Here is a 19,735-nt window from a genome sequence, read left to right as displayed (position 1 = left end):
GTAAAATGAAAAAAGCAATAGTCTGGAAAATCTCACCCTATCTTGAATATCCAAAGCATAGGCATAAACTTTGTCTAGTGAGCGTGAAATGGTTTCTCACCCCAAGGAGAATGCTACCAGGAAAAGAGAACATTTGTCTCCAGCTCCTATAGCTCGAGGGATATCTGGAAGTGAGATAGAAGAGGAAAAAAAAAAGTGAGGCACTGTAAATAGGCACAGGAAAAAGGGCACGTAAGAAGTAGGGGGAAATCATTCAGACAGAACTCTGACCTTCTTCCCACCAAGCGTACAAGGAGGATGGGATTGTCCCTCCCACCACGGTAGTCAAGTAGAGGGCATTTGGAAGAGAATGGACAAGGAAGCCCAGGTCCCTTGGGCAATTGTTGTAAAATGAAAATTGAGCAGCTAAAGGCACTGAAGCAGTTTGTGTATAAGTCCTGAGACAGGAACTGGGCAATCAGAGAGGCTAAGAACTTGCCAAAGCTAAAATGCTAAAATGCAGGCAAGCTGACACAGGTGCAGAGAGTACATATAACTTAACAGCTATATTCATAGTCTGGGGAGGAGATGCTGGCACTTGTCACTAGTTCTAATTCAGGGGAAGACCAGTGGCTACAGTGCACAATTCATCATGTAAGTAATGTTGAGTATGTCTGTATCCCTTCCCCAAATACATGCATGCACGCACACGCACACAGACACACACTTTTAAAATTCTTCTAAAACTTAAAGATCTTTTATGGATATATTGAAAGGGAAGGATAATGAATAAATGATATCAATAACATTTTTCGCACTCACCATGCCAGTGCAGGGATAGGATAGTCCCGTGGTGTGGGAGCTAAAGATTGCGGAGAGACCACTGTATTATGGTTTACTCTGCAGAATAATATTACCACAAACGCAGAAGCTTAAAACCACACACATTTATTATCTCACAGCTTCTGTGGGTCAGGAGTCTGAGCATGGGTTCGGTGGGCTCTCTATAAAGCTGCTAACTAAGTGTCAGCCAGGGCTGAGTTCTTATCCGAGGGTCGATTGGAGAAGGATTGACTTCCATGTTCATATGGTTGTTGTCATCTTTAAAATCCTAGCGAGCTGCTGGACCGAGGGGCTTAGTTTCTTGCTGGCTGGCTGCCAGAGTTTTCCCTCAGTTCCTTGTCATGTGCCTTGTTCTTTAGGGCAGCTCCCAACGTGACAGCTTGTTGCTTCAAAGCCAAGAGGGAAGAGAGTCTTTCATCATGACAGTCCTTACAATTTTATGTAACATTATCAAGGAAGTGAAATCCTGTCACCTTTGTTGTATTCTATTGGTTAGAAGCAAGTCACAGGTCTCACCTACAGTCACAAAGAGTGAGTTATACAAGGGCAAGAATAGGAGGAATAAGTCATGGGGGCCAACATAGAGTCTTTCCACCAAAGCTACTATGTGTCAGGAACTTTAACATATTGAATACTTGATCTTTTCAGCTTCACTCTGAGATGCATATTATTATTACTTTACAGATGAGGAAATTGAGCCTCCCAGAGGTGAAGTAATTTGCCCAAATATCACAAGCTAGTAGAAATGCATCTGGAATTCTAATACAGATCAAAACAAGTGTTATTTTTCCTACCCTTCTTTATTCGCCCTTTTAAGGCAAGTGTTATTTATCCTGCTTTCCTGGGAAGACCATGGAATGACCTCCAAGAATGCAACAGGAGTGAGCAGCTGAAATTACTTCCATCTTGGTCTCTGACAGTTGAGTGACACCTCTTCTTCCCCAATGCCATCACAGTCATCTCTTAACAGAGCTATTTTAGGCTCACTGGCCTCAAGGACCAGGCCGCTCAAATCATCTCAGTGAGGCTTATTCTTTCTTACTCTCACAAAAAACAATCTTTAGAATTCAGTTTACGAGGGTCCCTGTGACTATCATGTTCTTTCTAATCTAAGTATGGGAATACTTTGATTTGGAGTGAGGAGACATTTTCCCACATTTTGGGGTGAACAAGGTCAGGTGATAGCTGGTTTATAGATACCATAGAAAAATGCACTTGAAAATTCTAGTCATTTCACCAAATCTTTATGTTTAAAGATGTAGTTTTGAGAATACTTTTGATTTTCAAATGTGTGCATATAAAGACATTGGTATACTTGAGACTTGTAAAATAACTCCATATTAATCTATTTGCTATGCCTGGAGCATTACTGTTATTTTTCATTCACTTAAAATTTTTATTTAAACACAAAAATAATTTTGAACTTTATTTTGTAATGCATTGATTGAATTTATTGATTTAGTTTAGTTCTATTCAATAGCAGTATACTGTAATGTAATTAAAATTTTCTTCTAGTAGCCACATTAAAAATATAAAAGAGGGGCTTCCCTGGTGGCGCAGTGGTTGAGAGTCCGCCTGCCGATGCAGGGTTCGTGCCCCGGTCCGGGAAGATCCCACATGCCGCGGAGCGGCTGGGCCCGTGAGCCATGGCCTCTGAGCCTGCGCGTCCAGAGCCTGTGCTCCACAAAGGGAGAGGCCGCAACAGTGAGAGGCTTGCGTACCGCAAAAAAAAAAAAATATATATATATATATATATATAAAAAAGAAATAGATGATGTTAATTTTAATGATAATTTTTCTTAACCCTATATAGCCCAAATCTTATTTTAATATACCATCAAAATAAAAATTGTCAATAAGCTACTTTGCATTCTTTTTATCCTACTAAGTCTTCAAAATCCAGTGTGTACTTTATTTACAGAATATCTCAATTTGGAAGCTACATTTTCATTGTAAATATTTGATCTATACTTAGTTTTCGTAAACTATGCAACGATAAGTGTAGATTCAGATACCCAAATTGTTCTAAACATAAAAGTTTTCGGCCCGCGCGTTGCCGCCACGCCCCGCCCCACCACCCCCCCCCCCCAACGTCACAGCCTTCATCTCGGGGTTCCCTCAGCCCGGTTCCCCGGAGGATGAAGTTCGTGTATACAGAGGAGCATCCTTTCGAGAAGCGGCGCTCTGAGGGCGAGAAGATCCGAAAGAAATACCCGGACCGGTTCCCGGTGATCGTTGAAAAGACTCCCAGAGCTCGGATAGGAGACCTGGACAAAAGGAAATGCCTGCTGCCTCCTGATCTTACAGTTGGTCAGTTCTACTTCTTGATCCAGAAGCGAATTCATCTCCGAGCTGAGGATGCCTTGTTTTTCTTTGTCAACAATGTCATTCCACCCACGAGTGCCAGGATGGGTCAGCCATACCAGGAACACCATGAAGAAGACTTCTTTCTGTATGTTGCCTCCAGTGATGAAAGTGTCTACGGTCTGTGCAGTTGCTGTCCCTAAGGTGTGTGGGGGTGGTCCCATTCTACAAAGAGAGAGGGGGCCCTCTTTCCTTGACCTACTCCTCTTTGAGGGTCATACATCACCTCCCGTCTTCAGGACCTGCACTTCCTAATGTTTGAGACTCTCCTCCAGCCCCTCGTAACACAAGGGTTAATGGGGGAGATGGCCTCTAGTACCTCTCCTTTCTCCATTCTTCCCCTTTCTTTACCACCTTTCCCATTCTGCTTTAGACTTCTTGATTGTCAATCTCTGTCACATCCGGTGATTGTTTTGGTTTCTGTTCCCTTTCTAACTGCCCAAGGGGCTCATCCCTTCTTTTCACTCCCTTCTCTTTTGGGGGTAGATGGAAGGGACTGAAATTGTGGGAGGAAGGTAGGAGGCACTTTAATAAAGAGGAAACCACCGAGCAAAAAATAAATAAATAAAAGTTTTCAAATAACCGAATCAGTATGCTTTTGAATTTAAATTAATTAAAATTAAGTAAGATTAAAAATCAAGTTCCTCAGTTACACGAGCCATATTTCAAGCACTCAGTATCCACACGTGGTTAGCAGCTACCATACTGGACAGCATAGGTCTAGAGCAAGCTCGTCACAGAAGAGATTTCCACTGGGCAGTGAAGATCTAGAGGCTCAATAAACTCTTTCTGAACATTGTTGAATTGGGAAGATTAATGTTATCAGCAACAAATTAGAGGAAAGACTAGGCAACGAGTATTTAAGCCTACGTTTTGATTTGATCCCAGATGAAATGATGATGATGATAATGATGATGATAATGACATTTTATTCAATGCTAATTCTGTGCCCAGATCTCTACTAAGCACTTTGTACCCCTCTGGTGTAATTTCATCATCCCCATTCCACAGATGAGGTACAGATAGACGAAGTCACTTGTTTAAAGACATGTATCTAAGAAATGAACATTGTGAGCCTACACGACCAGACAGTCTGCCTGTAGAGCCTGCATCCTCACTTAATTTACTCTTCTGCCCCTCAGAGATTAATATCTTTTTAAGACTTATCCTAAATAAGATGGCAGAGTCCTTGAAGCAAAGACCATACTGCATGCTCCTCTTTCTTCAGTGACCTCCTCATTCCCCAGTTCAAGACCTTTGCTCCAGCTTTTCCTGTAGTGTCTTCTTTCTTCACCTTCACTTGTCAGAATCTGAACCATTGGTCCATAGTTGCTTCAGGAACAGCATCCTCCAGAGATGCTGTCTCAAACTTCCAGTGGAAACATTCTTGTCTTAAGGTACTTTATAGGTAACTACATTTCTTAGGGCATAAGAGTCCTTTTCTCTTTTGCATTCTGGCTACTCTGCATGCATATTTTGTCTCCACAAGTTGGCATTATGTTCCTTGAAGGCAGTTCCTGTTTTGTTGGGATTACTGTCCCCATTTTCCAAAATACCTTCTGCAGCCTTAGATGTCTGTAGCGTTAATAATTCCATATTGTTCATACAGTTCCCATCCCACGTGCCTGCTTTTTTTTTCCTTATATGTGGAATCTTTTTTTCTTTTTAACATCTTTATTGGAGTGTAATTGCTTTACAATGGTGTGTTAGTTTCTGCTTTATAACAAAGTGAATCAGCTATACATATACATACATCCCCATATCCCCTCCCTCTGCATCTCCCTCCCACCCTCCCTATCCCATCCCTCTAGGTGGTCACAAAGCACCGAGCTGATCTCCCTGTGCTATGCAGCTGCTTCCCACTAGCTATCTATTTTACATTTGGTAGTGTACATATGTCCATGCCACTCTCTCACTCTGTCCCAGCTTAGCCTTCCTCCTCCCCGTGTCCTCAAGTCAATTCTGTACGTCTGTGTCTTATTCCTGTCCTGCCCCTAGGTTCTTCAGAACCTTTTTTTTTTTTTTTAGATTCTATATATATGTGTTAGCAAATGGTGTTTGTTTTTCTCTTCCTGACTTGCTTCATTCACTCTGTATGACAGACTCTAGGTCCATCCACCTCACTACATATAACTCAATTCCATTTCTTTTTATGGCTGAGTAATATTCCATTGTGTATATGTGTGCCACATCTTCTTTATCCATTCATCTGCCGATGGACATTTAGGTTGCTTCCATGTCCTGGCCGTTGTAAATGGAGCTGCAATGAACATTGTGATACATGACTCGTTTTGAATTATGGTTTTCTCAGGGTATATTCCCAGGAGTGAGATTGCTGGGTCATATGGTAGTTGTATTTGTAGTTTTTTAAGGAACCTCCATACTGTTCTCCATAGTGGCTGTATCAATTTACATTCCCACCAACAGTGCAAGAGGGTTCCCTTTTCTCCACACCCTCTCCAGCATTTATTGTTTGTAGATTTCTTGATGGTGACCATTCTGACTGGTGTGAGGTGATACCTCATTGTAGTTTTGATTTGCATTTCTCTAATGATTAGTGATGTTGAGCATCCTTTCATGTGCTTGTTGGCAATCTGTATATCTTCTTTGGAGAAATGTTTGTTTAGGTCTTCTGCCCGTTTTTGTATTGGGTTGTTTGTTTTTTTGATATTGAGCTGAATGAGCTGCTTGTAAATTTTGGAGATTAATCCTTTGTCAGTTGCTTCAGTTACAAATATTTTCTCCCATTCTGAGGGTTGTCTTTTCGTCTTGTTTATGGTTTCCCTTGCTGTGCAAAAGCTTTGAAGTTTCATTAGGTCCCATTTTTTTGTTTTTGTTTTAATTTCCATTTCTCTAGGAGGTGGGTCAAAAAGGATTTTGCTGTGATTTATGTCATAGAGTGTTCTGCCTATGTTTTCCTCTAAGAGTTTGATAGTGTCTGGCTTACATTTAGGTCTTTAATCCATTTTGAGTTTATTTTTGTGTATGGTGTTAGGTAGTGTTCTAATTTCATTCTTTTACATGTAGCTGTCCAGTTTTCCCAGCACCACTTATTGAAAAGGCTGTCTTTGCTCCATTGTATATTCTTGCCTCCTTTATCAAAAATAAGGTGACCATATGTGCGTGGGTTTACCTCTGGGCTTTCTATCCTGTTCCATTGATCTATATTTCTCTTTTTGTGCCAGTACCATAATGTCTTGATTACTGTAGCTTTGTAGTATAGTCTGAAGTCCAGGAGCCTGATTCTTCCAGCTCCATTTTTCTTTCTCAAGATTGCTTTGGCCATTTGGGGTCTTTTGTGTTTCCATACAAATTGTGAAATTTTTTGTTCTAGTTCTGTGAAAATTGCCGTTGGTAGTTTGATAGGGATTGCATTGAATCTGTAGATTGCTTTGGGTAGTATAGTCATTTTCACAATGTTGATTCTTCCAATCCAAGAATATGGTATATCTCCCCATCTGTTTGTATCATCTTTAATTTCTTTCATCAGTGTCTTATAGTTTTCTGCATACAGGTCTTTTGTCTCCTTAGGTAGATTTATTCCTAGGTATTTTATTCTTTTTGTTGCAGTGGTAAATGGGAGTGTTACCTTAATTTCCCTTTCAGATTTTTCATCATTAGTGTATAGGAATGTAAGAGATTTCTGTGCATTAATTTTGTATCCTGCTACGTTACCAAATTCATTGATTAGCTCTAGTGTTTTCTGTTAGCATCTTTAGGATTCTCTATGTATAGTATGTCATCTGCAAAGAGTGACAGCTTTACTTTTTCTTTTCTGATTTGGATTCCTTTTCTTTCTTTTTCTTCTCTGATTGCTGTGGCTAAAACTTCCAAAACTATGTTGAATAATAGTGGTGAGAGTGGACAACTTTGTCTTGTTCCTGATCTTAGTGGAAATGGTTTCTGTTTTCCACCATTGAGAATGATCTTGGCTGTGTGTTTGTCATATGTGACCTTTATTATGTTGAGGTACATTCCCTCTATGCCTACGTTCTGGAGGGTTTTTATCATAAATGGGTGTTGAATTTTGTCAAAAGCTTTGTCTGCATCTATTGAGATGATCATATGGTTTTTCTCCTTCAATTTGTTAATATGGTTTATCACATTGATAGATTTGTGTATACTGAAGAATCCTTGCATTCCTGGGATAAACCCCACTTGATCATGTTGTATGATCCTTTTAATGCGCTGTTGGAGTCTGTTTGCTTGTATTTTGTTGAGGATTTTTGCATCTATGTTCATCAGTGATATTGGCCTGTAGTTTTCTTTCTTTGTGACATCTTTGTCTGGTTTTGGTATCAGGGTGATTGTGGCCTCATAGGATGAGTTTGAGAGTGTTTCTCCATCTGCTATATTTTGGTAGAGTTTGAGAAGGATAGGTGTTAGCTCTTCTCTAAATGTTTGATAGAATTTGCCTGTGAAGCCATCTGGTCCTGGGCTTTTGTTTGTTGGAAGATTTTTAATCACAGTCTCAGTTTCAGTGCTTGTGTTTGGTCTGTTTATATTTTCTATTTCTTTGTGGTTCAGTCTCAGAAGGTTGTGCTTTTCTAAGAATTTGTCCATTTCTTCTGGGTTGTCCATTTTATTGGCATATAATTGTTTGTAGTAATCTCTCATGATCGTTTGTATTTCTGCAGTGTCAGTTGTTACTTCTTTTTCATTTCTAATTCTATTGATTTGAGTCTTCTCCCTTTTTTTCTTGATGAGTCTGGCTAATGGTCTATCAATTTAGTTTTTCTTCTCAAAAAACCAGCTTTTAGCTTTATTGATTTTTGCTATTGTTTCCTTCATTTCTTTTTCATTTATTTCTGATCTGATCTTTATGATTTCTTTCCTTCTCCTAACTTTGGGCGTTTTTTGTTCTTCTTTCTCTAATTGCTTTACGTGAAAGGTTAGGTTGTTTATTTGAGATGTTTCTTGTTTCTTGAGGTAGGATTGTATCGCTATAAACTTCCCTCTTAGAACTGCTTTTGCTGCATCCCACTGGTTTTGGGTCATCGTGTTTTCATTGTCATTTGTTTCTAGGTATTTTTTTATTTCTTCAGTGATCTCTTGGTTATTAAGCAGTGTATTGTTTAGCCTCCATGTGTTTGTATTTTTTACAGATTTTTTCCTGTAATCGATATCTAGTCTCATATTGTTGTGATCGGAAAAGATACTTGATACGATTTTAATTTTCTTAAGTTTACCAAGGCTTGATTTGTGACCCAAGATATGATCTACCCTGGAGAATGTTCCATGAGCACTTGAGAAGAAAGTGTATTCTATTGCTTTTGGATGGAATGTCCTATAAATATCGATTAAGTCCATCTTGTTTAATGTAACATTTAATGCTTGTGTTTCCTTATGTATTTTCATTTTGGATGATCTTTCCATTGGTGAAAGTGGGATGTTAAAGTCCCCTACTATGATTGTGTTACTGTTGATTTCCCTTTTTATGGCTGTTAGCATTTGCCTTATGTATTGAGGTGCTCCTATGTTGGGTGCATAAATATTTATAATTGTTATATCTTCTTCTTGGATTGATCACTTGATCATTATGTAGTGTCCTTCTTTGTTTCTTGTAATAGTCTTTATTTTAAAGTCTATTTTGTATGATATGAGAATTGCTACTCCAGCTTTCTTTCGATTTCGATTTGCATGGAATATGTTTTTGCATCCCCTCACTTTCAATCTGTATGTGTCCCTAGGTCTGAAATGGGTCTCTTGTAGACAGCATATATACAGGTCTTGTTTTTGTATCCATTTAGCCACTCTATGTCTTTTGCTTATAGCATTTAATCCATTTACATCTAAGGTAATAATTGATATGTATGTTCGTATTACCATTTTCTTAATTGTTTTGGGTTTCTTATTGTAGGTCTTTTCCTTCTTTTGTGTTTTCTGCCTAGAGAAGTTCCTTTAGCATTTGTTGTAAAGCTGGTTTGGTGGTGCTGAATTCTCTTAGCTTTTGGTTGACTGTAAAGGTTTTAATTTCTCCATCAAATCTGAATAAGATCCTTGCTGGGTAGAGTAATCTTTGTTGTAGGTTTTTCCCTTTCATCACTTTAAATATATCCTGCCACTCCCTTCTGGCTTGCACAGTTCCTGCTGAAAGAGTAGCTGTTAACCTTATGGGGATTCCCTTGTATGTTATTTGTTGTTTTTCCCTTGTTACTTTTAATATTTTTTCTTTGTATTTAATTTTTGATAGTTTGATTAATATGTGTCTTGTCATGTTTCTCCTTGGATTTATCCTGTATGGGACTCTCTGTGCTTCCTGGACTTGACTATTTCCTTTCCCATATTAGGGAATTTTTGACTATAATCTCTTCAAATATTTTCTCAATCCCTTTCTTTTTCTCTTCTTCTTCTGGGACCCCTCTAATTCGAATGTTGGTGTGTTTAATGTTGTCCCAGTGGTCTCTGAGACTGTCCTCAATTCTTTTCTTTATTCTGCTCTGCAGTAGTTATTTCCACTATTTTATCTTCCAGGTCACTTATCCGTTCTTCTGCCTCAGTTATTCTGCTATTGATTCCTTCTAGAGAATTTTTAATTTCATTTATTATGTTGTTCATCATGGTTTGTTTGCTGTTTAGTTCTTCTGAGTCCTTGTTAAATATTTCTTGTATTTTCTCCATTCCATTTCCAAGATTTTGGATCATCTTTACTACCATTACTCTGAATTATTTTTCAGGTAGACTGCCTATTTCCTCTTCATTTGTTTGGTCTAGTGCGTTTTCACCTTGCTCCTTCATCTGCTGTGTGTTTCTCTGTCTTCTCATTTTGCTTAACTTACTGTGTTTGGGGTCTCCTTTTTGCAGCCTGCAGTTTTGTAGTTCCTGTTGTTTTTGGTGTCTGACTCTGGTGGCTAAGGTTGATTCAGTGGTTTGTGTAGGCTTCCTGATGGAAGGGACTAGTGCCTGTGCTCTGGTGGATGAGGCTGGATCTTGTCTTTCTGGTGGGCAGGACTGCGTCCGGTGGTGTGTTTTGGGGAGTCTGTGACCTTATTATGATTTTAGGCAGCCTCTCTGCTAATGGGTGGGGTTGTGTTCCTGTCTTGCTAGTTGTTTGGCATAAGGTGTCCAGCACTGTAGCTTGCTGGTCATTGAGTGGAGCTGTGTCTTAGCGTTGAGATGGAGATCTCTGGGAGAGCTTTTGCCATTTGATATTATGTGGAGCAGGGAGGTCTCTGGTGGACCAATGTCCTGAACTCAGCTTTCCCACCTCAGGGGTACAAGCCTGACACCCAGCCAGAGCACCAAGACCCTGTCAGCCACACAGCTCAGAAGAAAAGGGGGGAAAAAAAAGAAAGGAAGAAAAAAATAAAATAATTAAAATAAAAAATTATTTAGGGGCTTCCCTGGTGGCGCAGCAGTTGAGAGTTTGCCTGCCGATGCAGGGGATGCGGGTTCGTGCCCCAGTCTGGGAAGATCCCACATGCCACGGAGTGGCTGGGCCCATGAGCCATGGCTGCTGAGCCTGCGCGTCCGGAGCCTGCGCTCCGCAACGGGAGAGGCCACAACAGTGAGAGGCCCGCGTACCGCAAAAAAAAAAAAAAAAAAAAAAATTATTTAAAAAGTATTTTAAAAAAAGGAAAAAAAAGAAAGAGCAACCAAAGCAAGAAACAAATCCACCAATGATAACAAGCGCTAAAAACTACTTAAAAAGCAAACAAACAAGAAAAAACACGGGCAGACGGAACCCTAGGACAAATGGTAAAAGCAAAGCTATACAGACAAAATCACACAGAGAAGCATACACATACACACTCACAAAAAGAGAAAAAGGAAAAAAAAATATATCTTTTGGGAAGTCTGAGGTCTTCTGTCAGAATTCAGTAGGGGTTCTGTAGGAGTTGTTGTACATGTAGATGTATTTCTGATGTACCTGTGGGGAGGAAGGTGATCTCCACGTCTTACTCCTCTGCCATCTTGAAGGTCTCCTCCATGTGCCTGCTTTTGAAGAAAGTTTATTTATTTTGTCTGTGATGTCTTAGAAAACTCTTACTTATGGTAGCCTAAAAATTGGGAGATTCTGTCATTGAGTCTGTGTGTCAGTCTCTTGACATCATTCTTAGAGGGTAACATATACACTGCTGAAGTCAAAAAGGTGTATCTCAAATGAGTCCATGGACAAACAAACCCTAGTGAAATATTCTAATTGTTGATGAGCTCATAAGCCTTCTTATGTCCACTTGCCTGGACAATGATGCTTCTTTTAGGTTATTTCCATGGCACAATCTGGGATTCTGAGAGAAGAGATGGGGAATGGTTAATTTGACTTAACTGTAGCCATAGTGATCACAAGTGAGGGCAGGAGACAGTGAAGAGAGCATGGAGATGAAAATGGGGAGACTCGACTGTTGGTTTCCAGTTTTCCTGCTATTCTTCCTCTCCAGGGCCCAGGTTTCCCACCTATAAAGTTAAGGGTTTAAATTGAGATTTCTTGGTCCTACTGCTCTAAGATGACACAGCATCTTCCATTCACTATTTTAGGGGCCTTGGGTGACCTCAGGTGTGCTCATCTGTCACATATCTGAAAATAAAGTCATTACCTGTGAGGCCAGTGTACCATACCTGGGCCATTCTCAGACCCTCATCACCTCTCACTGGGTCTGGGACAACTGTCTCCACACTGGTCTTTCTGCCCAGAAAATTCACTCCAACTCCATTCTCTATGCAGCAGCCAGAGTGACTTAAACCAGCGGTCCCCAACCTTTTTGGCACAAGGGACCCATTTCATAGAAGACAATTTTTCCATGGAAGGCAGGGTGGGGGAGGGCAGGGAAGATGGTTCAGGCAGTAATGCGAGCGATGGGAGGTGATGGGGAGCAGCAGATGAAGCTTTGCTCACTCGCCTGCCACTCACCTCTTGCTGTGCGGCCAGTTTCCTAACTGGCTGCAGGCTGGTACCAGTCCATGGCCTGGGGGATGGGGATCCCTGACTTAAAGCACAAAAATGATCACATCACTTTTCTGTGTAAACAGCTTCAGTGCTCCTCTCACTGCTCCAAGCTGGGGGCACTTTTGGCCCCTCCTTCAGTTGTCCCCTGAGTGCTGAATCCCACAGTCTTTGGGGACCCCTGGGACCTTCCTCACCATGCACAATGCTCTTACCTCCCCTCTGTGAACTCAGGCCTCCTTTCCTGTCACTGAAATTCCTTTTCCTCACACTCAGAGTTATCTGAAGCACAGACCTTAGTTTCTAGGAAGTGCCATTCCTCATGTTTCATCTCCTTGCAGCCCCAGGACTCACCTACCTGAAGGTCATCTAGACCCATCTAGACTCTGCTCTTCGTGCTTTCAGGTTTTAATGGCCCCAGCTGCCCAGGAGGCTCTCAGACTCATTAGGATCAAATCCAGTGAAGCCTTCCAGGTTTAGGCTGATTTTCTTCACCAATCAATGTGTAGATATTATTCTCCTGTTGTTCAGAGACGAGACAGAAGCATCTAACTCATTTTTCCAGGTTACAGGGACTTAAGTCTGTCAAACACCAAATTATTCAACAACAATTTCTGTATATGTGACATATGAAGAGAAGGATTTGATCACCTCTGAGGCTTTTCCACTCAAAATGGCATCCCTTTGAAGAGTCTGGAGAAGAATATATTTTCCTTTAAAAAGTAATACTTCCTACAACTGAATCCTGTAAGCATATGAGAGAAGCTGTACTGGACCAAGAAATCATGTGCCCCTTTGGGTTCCCTTGACTGTCCTTCCTTCTAAAGCACCACCCACCTCCCAGACTTCACTTATGGGCACAGCCCTAGGCAGTGGAACCCCTGAGCCTGCCTGGCCCATATGGCCACACACTTAGCCCATCTGCAGTGAGATGCCTGTCTACTTCCAGACATGGACGAAGTACCCCACAAAGGGCTGAGATCTGATACTTGAGTTGCTGCTGAAGGGCCCAATGCAACCTGGAATCTTGGAGGTGTTAACTCTTCATGGCATGGACAGATCGACGGAAAGAGGAGATGGGAAGTTCCTAGGTTGATACATCCCCTTCTTTCCTTTCCCCCCTGTTCTACTCCAAAATGCAGATTTGTGTTGCAGTCTTCCTGACAAGTCCTGTGTGCCTGGGGAACACAAGTTTGGAGCTGCCTGCTGTATCTTCAGGGTTCATGGTGAAGCAGAATCATGGTAACTTCAACCTGGCTTCCCATGTTTCTTTACCCTGCCTTTCCTTCATTCTCTCTACCCTGGGTGTGCACCTCCCAAATAAAGTCTTAGGTTTGTTTTCTAGATGACTCAGGCTAAGACAGAAGCCCAATATGAAAGGGACTTATTATTATTATATTTTGTTTTTATACAATTTTTAAAGGTTACTTTTCATTTACAGTCATTACAAAATATTGGCTATATTTCCCCGTGCTGTATAATACATACCTATAGCCTATCTTATACCCAAGAGCTTGTACCTCCTACTCTCTTGCTCCTATGGTGCCCCTCCTGTCATGACTCTCCCCACTGGTAACCACTAATTTGTTCTCTATATTTGTGAGTCTGCTTCTTTTTTTTTATTATATTCACCGGTTTGTTGTGTATTTTAGATTCCACATATAAGTGATATCATACAGTATTTGTCTTCCTCTGACTCATTTCTCTTAGCATAATGCCCTGCAAGTCCATCCATGTTGCTGCAAATGGCAAAATTTCATTCTTTTTTAAAAGAAAGGTGCTTATTATGTTTATACCTTGCTGCATCATTGCATTATGAAATTGAGATTCAACACAATAGACATTCCAAGGAGTGCCACGCTCGCGGCAAGACCGAACGAGGAACACGGCACTCGAGATTTCAAGGCAAATACTTTTTATGTCATAATAAAAATGATTAGCTTCAGACATTACAAAAAAAAGTGACTCATAAAACATGTATTGATGCTGCATTTGAGAACAGCTGCAGTCTGTGTGCAGGAATACACAAAAAAGATTATCTGCCGAAAATCAATCTTTGCAGTTTTGGAAAAAGAGAGAAGACGGAAATAACTCTTTGTGGAGATGACTGACATGTTCTGGCCAGGCATTCTTTGTTAACAGAACAGCTGAGAATTAGACAAATTGGAGCTGGAAAGCACTCCTGTCATAATGTGGTTGATGGGTCTGTGGAAAGGAAGTAACCACACCTGCAGGATGTGTTCACTGCTTTCCTGAGCTCTTTTTAAATAATCCAAGCTGTGAAGCTTGCCCTGGGAAGCTCATCTCCAAAGTGGGCAAAATGTTCCATGTGAGAAAGCAGGCAGAGTGGTGGAGAGGGGCTTCATTGAAAGCCTCATGGTGGATTGTTCATTCATTCATTCATTCATTCATTGAATCCAGGACTGTCCAAGAGAACTTTCTGTTATGATGGATGTATCCCAGAAATACACTTACTGATACTGCCGTCACTAGACACTAGTGAGCACTTGAAATAAGGCTAGTGTGGCTAGGAGCTGAATTTTTAATTTTATCTAATTTAAATTAATTTAAATTTAAACCACATGTGGCTAGTGACTACCCTATCAGGTAGCTCAGCTATGCATTCATCCAATTAAAAATATTTCCTGAATATCTATTAAGGGTCTTAGAAGTTGCTTGATCTGTTTCCTTGGAGGATAGCGGATACTATATAGTTTTTTAAAAAATGATAAAAAAATGTGCTCACCTACTACCTCATAGTAGCTGAGCTGGGTTCACAAGTATTCAGAATAAAATGAGAATTAAATTTAATAACACACACATACAATTTAACGAGAATAGATATACATGTACCTGATGATGGAATCGTTTTATAATAGGGAAGACCAAATCTGACTCCACATTAGATCTATTTCTTTTACTTTAACCTTTGTATTCTATTGCTTTTGCTACAAGTTAAGAACGTTGCCTATAGCCTGAAATATACAGGAGAGCCCATTGTTAAGGGTATAACACTTTTCTATTCATATAGAGATAAAAAGTTGCAGAACAGAGAATAGCATTTGTCTTGTTGGAGGTTTACAGGAACATCGTGACCTGAGCTAAGTGGAGAGCTGCAAGAGCAAAGGATTCCGCCACCAAGAAGTGTGCAACAACCAGCCACATCCCCTTCCCCTTTTAGTATAAAAGAAACCTGAATTCTAACTCAGGGAAGGTGGTTCTTTGGGACACTAATCCACCGTCTTCTCCGCCTGCTGGCTTCCTGAATGAAATCGCTATTCATTTCCCCAACAAATCTTCTCTCGATTTATTGGCCTGTCATGTGGTGAGTGGTACAAGCTTGGACTATGTAATAGTTTATTTTACTCATTTATTTATAATTATATTGATTCAAAAGTAATTTTAAAAGGCCAGGGCAAAAGTCAGGTATTTCTTCATGGCAAAGATGAATTTGTGTTGATTCTGGAATGGGATTCCAGGTAGAGAGAACAGAAAAGGCCAGGTAAAGAGTCCCAGAAATGGCTTTTTTGTGTGTGATGGATTAGACAAGAAGGGTCTGGAGACTGCACAAGGAGGCATAAGGAATTATATATTATCTGTAGCCAGGAAATAAATTAAAAGTCACTGTTTCTGCATATTTGGATTAGCAAAAAATATCAGAAGGAAAAAAAAAAGACGATAGGCAGTTTCTGAGATCAGAATATATGTCATAATCACAAATGGTTACTTAATCATTTGTCACCTGCCCAACAAAAACTAGTAGCTTTTCCAATAGACTAGATCTATCTGTCAAATTATGGCAAGAACGTCCCCAGAGAAATCAAAGGAAGCCCTATCCCACGGAGCCTGTTTCAACGAAACAGTGTTCTCATATGGCCTGGGTGTTCAATTCAAGGAGTTACTATTTTATACTAGTAAAAGTGACATGCTTTTAACTACAGGTACTGATGAAAACCTTTTAACTGAGCAAGAATTTCAGTTTTTGGAAATAGAAATTGCAATATGGGGCCAGAATGTCTTTATCTTCCAACTAGAGAAAGCCTCAGCAAAAGTCAAGTCATATAATTATCATCCAGTAACAGGAAAGTGGAAGTGATTCTCCTGAGCTCTTTTTTTAAAAAAATAAATTTATTTAATTTATTTATTTTTGGCTGCGTTGAGTCTTCGTTGCCGTGCGTGGGCTTTCTCTAGTCGCTGAGAGCGGGGGCTACTCTTCCTTGCGGTACGTGGGCTTCTCATTGCAGTGGCTTCTTTTGTTGTGGAGCACGGGCTCTAGGCACGCAGGCTTCAGTAGTTGTGGCTCGTGGGCTCTAGATCACAGGCTCAGTAGTTGTGGCACACAGGCTTAGTTGCTCCGCGGCATGTGGGATCTTCCTGTACCAGGGCTCGAGCCCATGTCCCCTGCACTGGCAGGTGGATTCTTAACAACTGCGCCACCAGGGAAGCCCTCTCCTGAGCTCTTTATGCCTACCAATGCCAACAAGAGTAGGAAGGGACACAAGCCTGTGCCCAGGGGCCCCTGGCATGTTACAACCATGGTTGCACTTAACATTTACAGCTCCATGAGGTAGGTAATAATAGTCAGAATTTATGGTTAAGGAAGTCTAGCTCTGTGCAGGCTCATAACGTTTTTAAGGTCATAAGGCGAGTTGGTTTCAGATACAGTTAAGTTACTCTTACTGCAGAGCTGTTGTCTTTTTCATTACATCATGCCTCTTTTTTTTTCTTTTTATTATTGAAGTATAGTTGACTTACAATATTGTATTAGTTTCATTTGTACAACATAGAAATTTGCTATTTTTAGAGATCATACTCCATACACAGTTATCATAAATATTGACTATATTCCCTGTGCATCCCTAATTCCCATTACATCCTTGTAACTTCTTTATTTTATACCAAGCAGTTTGTACCTCATAATCCCCTTCACCTATTTTGCCCTTCCCCCTTCACCTATTTTGCCCTTCCCCCTTCACCTATTTTGCCCTTCCCCCTTTGCCCTTCCCCCTTTGCAAAAACATGAACAGATCTGGAGGGTATTATGCTTAGTGAAATAAGTCAGAAAAGGAAAGACAAATAATGTATGTTCTCATTTATCTGTAGAATCTAAAAAATAAAACAAATAAATAAATATAACAAACATAATTGAACTCACAGAAAACATCATATCTCTTTCAAGCTCTCCAGTGCCTTCAGTCTCAAGTGTCACAGTGCAACTTTACAAGCTAATGGAGTGAGGAAGAAAAAGTCAAACCATTCCCCAGCTGATGATTACATGTGGTAGAGTGTGAGGGCATCCTTAAAGAAAATGCCATGGGATTCCAGTCCAAAGCAGGGGCGGGGAACTTGTGGTTGAATAGAACCAGGGGTACTTTATGGAGGAGGTGACACTGAAGATGGATTTGAAATGCAGGTAAGATTTGGCAGTGGAGCAGAAGGAGTACTGCAGGCAAGGAGGAGGCTGCCTAAATGACAGAAAAGCTTACTGAAGATCTGTGTCACGTCTAGCTGGAGATTTTGTGGGAGAATAAATCTCTGAATTAAGTGTAACGGAATGTTCCGTGGCTGAAAAGAAGCCCCAAATGTATGTCAAATAGGTACAGTTAGAGGAAAAGAAAACCTGACATTTCAAAGCTTCAAACTAATATTTGTTATCCACCAAGGAAAACAGAATTTACCTTTGGACCAGGATAATCCATTGGTTGGTGAAAATCATTTTATTCAGAATTGCTAATTATGTACACTTGTTATGGCCAGGCGCAGGGGAGAGGCAAACAGAAACGATGTGGTTCCTCCCCCGCTGGAGGTCAGGAGCCTGTTTGGAAAGACAAGCATTATGTGCATCATGAAGGATAAGCACAGACTTATGAGAGAGACAGTCCTGACTTTGTCTGAGGATGCTGGAGGAGAGGTCTCAGAAGGTCATCTGGAATTTGCAAGATTCAGGGATGAGTAGCAGGGTGGGGAGGAATGGTGTCCCAGGCAGTGGGAACAGCATGTGCAAAGGCCCTAGTGTAAGGAATCATTTAGCTGCTTACCTTTTTCAAGGACTGAAGGGGGACCCGTGAAGCTGAAGATCCAGACGGCAAAGCAGAGAGCAGCAAAAGGGGGTACTGGAGAATAGTCAAGGAAAGACTTGCTCACAGCCTTCTGGGGGAAGGGGATTTTATTCTGAGCACCATGAATCTGTCTCTTCTGCAAATGAAGGAGTGTCACAATGACCCCCAGAACACATGAAAAGAAAGTATTACTCCTGAAGTTGCAACAAAGTTTGCAGAGATATGGTTCTCCCTAAAAACAGGAAGAATTTGCAAACTGGCAGCCTACCTCTTCCATGTATTCATTGGAATTCAGGTCAGTTGAGGTTCATTGTTGGCGAGCCCCCCAGGGCACAGGGAACTGCATGCACGTTTGCTCTCTGTTTACCTCTAGCTGGAGACCGTGAAACAGGAGACTCACGGTCCCACTCTTAACATCCTACGCACAGAATTTAAGACTGAATAACCCAACATGTACTGGACTTCAGCCATTATGTGCTGATGGAATTTTGTTCTCCTTTTGGGGCTGCAATTTAGAACCACACCCCTGTGGATAAGAATAGGGTTCCCCAACGGGGGAAGTGATATTCCCACTATCATTCATCCTAGGATGAGACAAATTTGGGAATAAGAAAGTAGGGTGGGAAGGCTGGCTTCAGACCAGAGAAAGGTGACCCTCTTTTCTCTCTGAGACCATAATGAGGGTCAGGCCCTAGGAACTTTTATGGTGGGCAGAGCAGCTTGCAGACTGGCCAGCATCACAGAGGGAGCCCTATATAGAACAGACAGATGGTAGATTTGAGTCTGTAGACATTGAAAGTTGTCAGATCTTTGAATGGTTGCAACTTACTCTCTGTGTTGTTCTGTTATCCTCAGGGTATTGTTGTGGTTAGGGGAAAGCATGGGGTCTGGAAATGCAGTCAAGTGGGAAAACATGAGATACTTATTCCAGAGCACACCTGAAATAGGAAAGGAACTGGGAGCCCAGAGGTAGGTTGGAGTCTGAAGGAGGAGCTCTTCCTTTGTAGTGTGAGAATTTAATGGGAATGTGACCTTATACATCGTCCCAGGTTGGAGAAGTCTGACCAAACCAGTAGAAGGGTGGAGAGACGAGAACGTGGCTGGAGGTCTGGAGAGGACTTTGAAAGGAATGGATGCGTAGAACCCCAGAGTGGGTTTGGAGCACATATGTAGGTTGGTGCTGCTGGGGCTGAAATCACAGTGGGGTGTTGGGAGACGAGGATGAAATCTAAATAAACAGGATTCCTTGAGGAATCTCATTTGTCATGCCAAGAAGTTTGGATATGGAAAATTGTCTTTACACAGAGGAATGGCATAGTCAGATTTGGATTGAGTCAGATTTGGATTTGAGAAAGTTTCCTCTAGTTTCAGTGGAAGGAATGAAGCAAAGGAGGTACGTTTGGTGCCAGCTCTCCAGGTGAAAGGCAAGAAAAGTATATCTTAAGTCAGTGATGATAAAGCTAGAGAGAAGGAGATATCTGATATGGTAGGAAGTGGAATCATAGAAACTGGGGATTGATTGAGTGTTGGTGGATGGAGAGGTGAGATTCCCAGTTTATGTACTTGTCTGCAGGTATTTCAAATAACTAGCATCATCTATTTAAAA

At 41.0% G+C, this 19,735-nt stretch overlaps 1 protein-coding gene across 1 annotated transcript; it reads left to right on the top strand.

Moving 5' to 3' along the window:
• The first annotated feature begins 2,947 nt into the window (after positions 1-2,947).
• On the top strand, positions 2,948-3,336 carry LOC101280755 (gamma-aminobutyric acid receptor-associated protein-like). The gene has a single exon (XM_033437536.2). It carries the CDS (start codon positions 2,961-2,963, stop codon positions 3,327-3,329), a length of 369 nt encoding a protein of 122 aa, XP_033293427.1. The 5' UTR covers positions 2,948-2,960; the 3' UTR covers positions 3,330-3,336.
• The last annotated feature ends 16,399 nt before the right edge of the window (positions 3,337-19,735 follow it).

The sequence above is a fragment of the Orcinus orca genome, chromosome 13 (genome assembly GCF_937001465.1).
Source record: "Orcinus orca chromosome 13, mOrcOrc1.1, whole genome shotgun sequence".
NCBI lineage: Eukaryota > Metazoa > Chordata > Mammalia > Artiodactyla > Delphinidae > Orcinus > Orcinus orca.
The sequence above is the reverse complement of the archived record's forward strand: the minus strand, read 5'-3'. Positions and strand labels throughout refer to the sequence as shown.

What these genes read in the sequence shown, in the direction of transcription:
- LOC101280755 (XM_033437536.2), top strand. Translation starts at nt 2,961, where the DNA reads ATGAAGTTCGTGTATACAGAGGAGCATCCTTTCGAGAAGCGGCGCTCT.